Source organism: Ailuropoda melanoleuca, chromosome 8 (assembly GCF_002007445.2).
Source record: "Ailuropoda melanoleuca isolate Jingjing chromosome 8, ASM200744v2, whole genome shotgun sequence".
NCBI classification, from domain to species: domain Eukaryota; kingdom Metazoa; phylum Chordata; class Mammalia; order Carnivora; family Ursidae; genus Ailuropoda; species Ailuropoda melanoleuca.
In genome coordinates, this window is record NC_048225.1 from 80,317,920 (window position 1) to 80,326,280 (window position 8,361).

The 8,361-nt window shown below is 48.1% G+C and overlaps 1 protein-coding gene across 2 annotated transcripts in view; it reads right to left on the reverse strand.

The window, feature by feature from the left end:
• ASTN1 (astrotactin 1) overlaps positions 1-8,361 on the reverse strand; it is a 305,257-nt gene that overhangs the window by 90,917 nt on the left and 205,979 nt on the right. Inside the window, exons 9-11 of one of the 2 annotated variants that reach the window (XM_034666761.1) lie at positions 7,680-7,754; positions 681-818; positions 17-134 (exon numbers count right to left, since the gene is read on the reverse strand). In XM_034666761.1, the coding sequence (XP_034522652.1) occupies positions 17-134; positions 681-818; positions 7,680-7,754 (331 nt within the window). Of the gene's footprint in view, positions 1-16; positions 168-680; positions 819-7,679; positions 7,755-8,361 lie in introns of both variants that reach the window. The other variant, XM_034666760.1, reaches the window with a different exon arrangement.

Below are 8,361 nucleotides of genomic sequence, written 5' to 3' on the forward strand. Positions count from 1 at the left end.
GATGGGGCGGACATACCACGCAACCAGTGGAGTCCAGCTTGCGGTCCGAGATGCAGCGGAAGTTCTTACTGCAGCCCCCGTTATCCTTGCTGCAGTCGCGCACGGGCCCGAAGGAATCCAGCAGAACCTCCAGGCTGTCAAAGGAGGACGAGGTCATCAGCTCCTCTCTGTGGGGAGACACAGGGGGAGGGGCAGGAGTCAAGGGGACTTCGGGTGCAACAAGTAGCATCACATTCCAAGTTCCTATCTAGTCAACCGCATCACGTCTCGCTCTCACTCTCCAAAGGTAAAGATCAGCCACACTCTGAGCCTTGAACTAACAAATTATGGACATTCTCCATATCTGGGAAATGAGCCAAGGCTGTAATGCCTGGTCAAAGAAGGAGGTCTAAACTTGGGAAAGGAAATTAACATTTTATTGCCTGTCAGTCCTTAGGGGATGTGGGAAGTGCTTACAAACTCTAATTTTATGTCCTCTCCCAGAGCACGAGCCTTGGGGTGTGCGATATTGACCCAGATAGAGTAGATCCCGGCACCGCGGACTGGGAATCTGAAGGCAGCCTGCCAGCTTCCCCTTTCAGCTTGTCCTGACTCCTTCCCTAGCTCCTTGGGCCTTCAGGGGGTTCCTCCCTCAGCCCCCCACGCCAGGTGTGGCCTCGGCGCCCTGGGCCCCCACGCACCTGACCTCCACGGCGTCCTCCATCACCGTCATGTCCGTCTTACACTTCGCCGAAGGGTTGATGGCCAGTTCAGCCGGTGGGATCACAAAGCTCTTGCTGAGGGGCAGCCACATGCCCTCCCCGAGGGTGTAGGTGAACCTGCAGGGACACCCAACACCAGGTGGTTACGGCTGGGGGACCAGCACCCCGCCGGAGGACCCGGCCTTCTGCTGTCAATCCTTCCCAGCCCTCGCCACCTCTTCAGAAGAGGGAGCTGACCGCCATTGTGTGGACAACACGGCTGATCCGAGGGAGGCAGAGAGGACTGCTCCTACACACCTGTCGGCCAGCTGGGGGAGCTGAGGATGGCACCCCCTCGCCAGCTGGAAAGGGTTTTATCAAGCCCTAAGAAACCCAATTCCAGTTTCCTTCAGATGTGAAGCTGGGCTTCCTCAGTCCTAAGTCAGATATAGTTGGAAGCATTTTAACTGAAGAGACAGGCTGGCCTCCCACCAGCCCCATCCCTCGGATTGCACACCCACAGTGGTAGTGATGGCTTCTCTCTGTGCCTGGAGAAAGCCTACCAAGGGAAAGAAGTGAGAAGCTCCCCGTTTTCTGGTTGTTATGTGAGGCACACATAAACAACCGAAGCCAGGAGCCCCAGGGAGAGGAGAAGAGGATGAACAGAGCAAGCCTGGATGTATTCTCCACACTCCTACCCATACCCTCAGCTAATGGCGGTAACCCTTGGGAGACAGGGGAGATTGTGTTGTTGTGGGTTTTTTTTTTTTTAATTCTTATAACAGGAGCTAAAAGGAATAAAAGAATCAATCAGCATTTCAAGGGAAAGCTTAAGGAAACCATGAAACGTTATTTGTTTATTTATTCATTCATTTTATTTCATAGGCATTCAAATACTCTGTGTTCACAGTCAAAAAATAGTCCATGGGATAAAAGCCAGTGTGGGTGGGATATTACAAGGCTGTGGCAGTCGGGCGGCCCCTTCCAACTTTAACACAGAGTGAGGGACAATTGAAGAATGTGTACAATTAAAAAGAACCCAGCCCTGGCTTGATCAGTATGCTGGTCACAGAACGCCACTTCGGAATCTTGCTCTTATCTCTCCCTTAACCCACACACTCCCTGGAGTTGCAGGAGATGCTCGGAAACCAGACTGATAGAGTGAGGTCTTTTATGAGAAATGTAGCACTCCGGAATGCTGGCCACACGGAATACCCACGGACCAAGGCTCACCCACTCCCTGAATGACAGCCTGAGGAGCTAGAACAGCTGAAAGAAGAGAAGGCATGGGCCCAGGGGACAGGCAAAACCACTGAGCAAGTGGGATATGGCCAGGATTTGGGAGATGGTTCCCTCATTCCCAGCCTCATTCTTGGTGCCCTACTTCTCTGACCTGCTGGGCAAATGTCCACATTCAGCAGCACTGAAATATCAGGGATGCCTCTTGCTCTGAGGAAGCACTCAACTCTTCCCACCCTGGGGGCAAAAGGCAATAGTTGGGGCTGGGTCTGTGCAGGGTGCAGGAGGGGTCTGCACCAGGTGAAGGAGGCCGTTAATAGGGGACAGACGAGGACACCTGCCAAAATTGAAGGCATGCCAGCCCCTTCACACACACACACACACACACACACACACACACACACACACACCCTCCATCACCGGGCAAGATTAAGGGGCCAATTCAGGGCAAATGTTTGTCCCAAAGTGCCTGAAATTTGGAAGTTAGGGATGAAGTGGGTCAAAGGCAACAACAGGCGAGTAGTTGTGCTGACCCTGCATTTCAGGATGGACATTCTCGAGGGCAACACTGCAATAGGCAGGCTGGGCTGAGGGCACCACTAATATTATAAGGAACATTTTGTTTCCAAGAGAACATACTCAAGTTTGGATGGTACCGGGAGGAAGCAGTTTGTTTGTTTATTTGGACACAGAGGTGAATTTTTGTTTTCTATTTTGGTTATAAAATTACAAGTTTGCTTGGCTGCAGAGCAACAAATCTGGGACCTGTAGCTTATAATTTATGAAACAGATTTTAGGAAACAGTTGGCAGTTCTAGCATATTTCTGATGGTTAATTTTCCTTTTGGAAGAGAGTCCCATGTCCCTCCATTTCAGCTTTCCCTTCCTCTACCGCTCAATGCATCTAAGAGCTACGGGGCAAAGTTTACATCTCCAAAGATGCCATTCCCACCCACTTCTTCAGCTTCTCCTTATATCAAATCCTGCCTCACACTTTGTGCTTCTACGGTGCAAGCTGACCATAGTTCTTAAGGTCACCTTCATCTTCTCACCACTTTCCCGTTCTGAATTTGCTTCCCTGCGTTCCTTGCTGGATTCCAGTCATTTTAAGACATAGTTAAAATTCCTACCCCTTCCAGAAAGCCCTCTAGGATCTTCAGGCTCAACCTCAGGCTGAGCAAGGGATGCTCCTCTCTGCCCATACTGGTCCCTGGCTGCCCCGGAGATGTGGAAATTGTGCTCACCTTTTCCTGTGTCTGTCACCATTCAGAAGAACGTGCCCTCTTGGATGGCATCTTTGTATTCTCATGGCCTAACACAAATTTTTGGCCCAAGGGGGTCACTCCATAAATATTTATTGACTGATCAATAAGAAGATTTAGTTATGTTCTCTAGTTTGCATGGGCTACAGGGGATATAATCTCCATTTTCAGATTTAAAGGTAGAAGTGATGGTGAAGATTATCCTTCATTTAGAGCAGGATAGGGGTTCATCTCTGGGTTTGAATGGACTTAACGGTCAAGAACGATCTGGGTTTCACGTTGTGAGGAGCTTTCAAAGTGCCCAGTAGGTTCTGAGACACAGCAATGGACCACATTAGGAAGAAAAAAACAGCGTGATCTTCGATTCCTGGTAGGGCCAAGGTGAAACACGCAGGGGAAGCAGTCAGGTGTGGCTAAGACTAACTTCACTTGAGAACTCTCAACACAGCAGGTGCTCCATGAAGCTTCCCCATTTATCCTCACAACAGTCCTCTGAGGTTGGTCACTTGGCTCCATTTTACCGATTTGTCCATTAAGATTGTAAGGAACTTAGCAACCTCCCCAAGGTCACCTCTCCATGAGTGGGAAATATGGGGGTTGGTATAATACTCAAGTGCGGCTCACAGCAGCTTTCCAGCCTATACTGGCTCATGCCTATGAAATTCTAAAGTTTTCTTTTCTCTGCAAAATTTACTGAGTAACTGCAAAACACCAAATATAGAACAAACTGTCAGAGAAAAAGCTGTGTCCTGAAATCTCATCTGTCCCTCATTCATACAGATTTGGCAGGAATGACTTCAAAAAGCCACTAAAGAGAAATTGGGAGAGCATCTGGAATGCTTTCCCAAGTTGGGCCTTCTCTCGTGACAGCTGGAGGTGACCACTGCAGTTGATGGCTCAGCTGTAGGCTGAATCGTGCACACGACACTGTTGAACTAGCTTAAAACTTTTGTTCAGAGGCCAACACTTGCCAGAGAGCACTGGACAGAATAAGCCTGTACTCTCACCACGGCTTGGCATCAAAGAGATTGTGAGGAAACAGATGAACAGCTCTTGGCCTGGCAGCTCCACTGTTCCCCACAGCGGGCCAGTCCAGGATGAGGTGTTGTTCCCAGTGACACAGGTACACGTGTGGGAAGGAAGGTCTCTGGGAGAGCAACCTGGTCTCCACCAATCCCTTTCACTAGAGGGTCTAGTGGAATGGCATGATCCCAACCACAATGGAAAGGACGTCTCTGGGACCACGTGGGGTTTGCTGAGAAGACTCAGCTGGAGGTTCAGCCTCCTCGGACCCTTTGAGTCTAGCCTGGGCCCTTCCCAGCTTCTTTGGGATTGCAGATTACCAAGTTAGGTTGAGTATCAAGGTCTTTTATTAATCTGGTTTCAAGTCCTTAGGAAATACCTGTAATGATCAACTATAGATGTTTACTAGAGATCTACTATGTTCCAAATTGAGTGTTAGACGTTAAATATTTAAAGCCATATAGGGTACTACCCTTTCCCTCAAGAAGACAACCATTTCACTGGGGAAATAAATAGGCAAATAAAAATAAACATGAGATCAAATAATTGACAAATAAATATTACAGTCCGTATGTTACAGATATTTGGAGGGGGAAAAGTCATTGCGGATTAGAGAAGCTTTAGAGCAACATTTATCCATCCTGGGTAGAGATGAGAATTACCATGCTGCTTTTAAAAAACACTCATGGCCTGGTCCCACATCTCAGAACTTTTCAATTAATTCGTTTGTGCCAGGTAAGATCACTGGTCATTTCTGAAGCCCACTGGGATTCCCCTGGAGGACCAGGGTTGGAGAAAATTCTTGGATGAAACTGTAAATTCCTTGAAGTCAGGGATGATGTCAGTCATATTTGTTTGATCTATCTACAGCATCTAAGCCAGTTTCTTGTAGTGGTCCAGACCCTGAAAATGGGTAGTATTTATATTAGAAGGAGAATAAATATTCTTGCTAGAGGAAAGAAGATGAACCACAGTGCAGAGTAGGAAATGTTCAAGTTGTTGGGTACAGTGGATCAGGTAGGGAATAGATCTGACTAAGAACGAAAGGATGCGTAACAGATGAGCAGCTTATAATACAGACTTGTACACTGACGGTCAAAGGTGGAAAAACTCAAATGTCAGAAATGTGCAGTGGCTTGGAATTCATCAGAACACTAAATCATAGGTGAGCAGAATGGCAAATAAATAGTCCTTCGCTTCTTTAGGAGATTACGGTCACTGACCAGGTCTAGAATTTTCCAGAACGGCCCCTGGCAGTTGGTTTACTCAGATCCCAGAGTGGTTTTGATTACAGTTCTTCCTACCTGTAACAGGTAAATCGTGACCCATGGCGTTTGTCGGAGAGAGACTACATATTGTCACGTTAGGGGCCAACATGATTGATTACCCCACTGGCTCCTGAAATAGTTGACTGAAAGGGTCAAACCATGCAGCTGACCCCTCTGCAGTGCTGGGGTATCACAGCCAGTTGGCAACTAACGAACTTGAAAAGATAGATGGAGCCTGTGGGGACGGAAACACAGTTCGTGCACAGCTTCTGCTCTAACAGCAATTTCATGAAGGCCTCTGTTTCTCAAAGTGTTAGCTTCCGACTTTTAGGGGAGAGGAAGCTTATCCACATTAATCAGCCTAACTCCACCAGGCTCTCCATCTGCCTTATCTTTATCACCCTTTGAAGGTCCTCGCAGACCAGCAACAGAAAAAGAGAGAGAAAAGTCAGCCAAATGATAAATCATTGTTGGGAAGTTTAAATGCCCAAGTCGTAGTCTAAGGAATATAGCTGACATCTTGTGCAGCACAAATCCTCAAACGCAGCTGTGGCCGATGCCATTAATGTGACCCAGCCTCCCCCAGGGAGAGAAACTCAGGAGGGAAAAAGGCAAGGGGAGGCCCCGTGCGGAAGTGATTCTGCAAATCTGCGCTCTTGCCAAGAGCGTGCCTTAAGAGAACACAGCAGGGGCCAAACCGAGTCCATCTGGAGCCAGCCGGCAGGAGGGGCAAGAGAAGCTGGGGCAGAAGAGCGAGCTCTAGGGGGCGAATGCAGGAGCAAAAGGAACACCTAGGCCAGGTCTGGCTGCCAGAGAGGATCTGGGGCAGGGCCCGGAAAGGGAGCAGTGAATACATGAAACTCAGCACATAATAGTAGTGCAGGGAAAAGGAAACAAGGTTTCCATCTGCCCCACACTACTCTCATTCCTCCCATACAGCCTCACACTAGCTTAAGGCATCATGCTTTGACATCAGACCCTCCTGAGGGACTGCTGACTTCCTCTACCTGGGGACGTGCACGCACAGGGAGGTGTCTTCACGTCCACACTGCCAGGCCACACGCAATCTCGGGCACTTAGCTGACAGCCAGCAGATGCACATTCTGCTGCACATTCATTGAGTGATGGGTCGGTTGAAGGAATAAATGGATGATAAGATCTTAGTCTGGCAATAAACATGTGTTCCAGCTAAAGCCTAGTGTGAATGAAACTTGAAGAAATCCAATAGTTCACAGCGGCACCCAGATCCTTCCTCTAATTGTTGACTTTTCCAGCTTGTGCTATTCCAGGTGTGTCGGTAGAAATTTGGGAGGGACCAGAAACATCTGANCCAGCAGATGCACATTCTGCTGCACATTCATTGAGTGATGGGTCGGTTGAAGGAATAAATGGATGATAAGATCTTAGTCTGGCAATAAACATGTGTTCCAGCTAAAGCCTAGTGTGAATGAAACTTGAAGAAATCCAATAGTTCACAGCGGCACCCAGATCCTTCCTCTAATTGTTGACTTTTCCAGCTTGTGCTATTCCAGGTGTGTCGGTAGAAATTTGGGAGGGACCAGAAACATCTGATTTGATTGGGAGGGTGGCAGAGAGAAGAAAATAATAATGAAGTAAAGCTGAGAAAAGGAGGCGGCAGGGGTGGGACAGATTCATTTTGAGCAAGATTTTATGAAAAAGGTGCAAATTAGATGCAAAACGAAGAAGCAGAAACTGACATTAATTGCCTGCTCTGTGGCAATTTCTAGGCCAGGGGCTTTCCCTGCATTATCTCATATATTCCCCAGAACAACAGAACCGGGCATATGACGTAGCCCCACTTAACCAATGCGGAAACTGGAGGCTNAATTTCTAGGCCAGGGGCTTTCCCTGCATTATCTCATATATTCCCCAGAACAACAGAACCGGGCATATGACGTAGCCCCACTTAACCAATGCGGAAACTGGAGGCTCCAAGAGGTTAAGTAAATTACGGGGGTTCACAGAGCAAGCAAGGAAGGAAGCCAGGACCCAAACAGAGTTGTCTGCCCTTTAAGTTCTCCACGTTGTCACCACGCAAGTGTGGGGCCGGTGCTTTTGTTATGAGTAGGGCAGAACTGCTAAACGTGGTTCCCAGGTTATACTTTCTCTCTAGGAAAGGAAGTTCAGTGGGAAGTGGGACACGGGGCTCGTAGACATACATAAGCAAGTCCCTAGACAGCCACTTACCTGAATATTTTATCAGAAGGCTGTTCTCCCAAAACCAGGTCAAAGCCCCGCTGAAATATTGTGTAAGGCCAAGGCCTAAAAGGAGAAACATCATTCAATTAAAATCAACCCCACAAACACTCTGGGAACACCCACTTCGTGCAGGGCACCATGGTGGGTACTGGAGACCCAGAGAGAGAGACGACCTCATCCCTGCCTCTAGACTCCCACTGACGGGAGCTCACACAAGACCCTGAATGTTGGAACCAGACCGAGAACAGGATCAATGTAAAATTCACTGAACCACTAGGAAAGTGGGATGTAATGGGCAGGACAACCACGACTACATAGAGAGAAGAGTTATATTAAGGTGGCCCTCACATAGCTGTAATTCACGGTCCTGCCCATGTAGACTTAACAGACAGACCCTTAGCTTTGCCTCACTTAAAAAAAAAAAGAGGAGTAGCGTGATTTCTTGGGAAAGAGGAAGCCTCTGGAATCAGACAGCTCTGGGTTCAAACCCTGTTCTGCTGTTGACCCAACTGGCTTGCTGTGGACAGCTTATTTGCCTTGTTGAGTCTAATTTCCTCTTTGGTAAAAATAGGGTTAATAACGGCTGCCTCCAGACTACTGTGAAAATTAAGCAAACCTCTTCGGCCAAAGCCACAGCTCACACAGGGTCCTCAACATGTTCCCCTTCCCT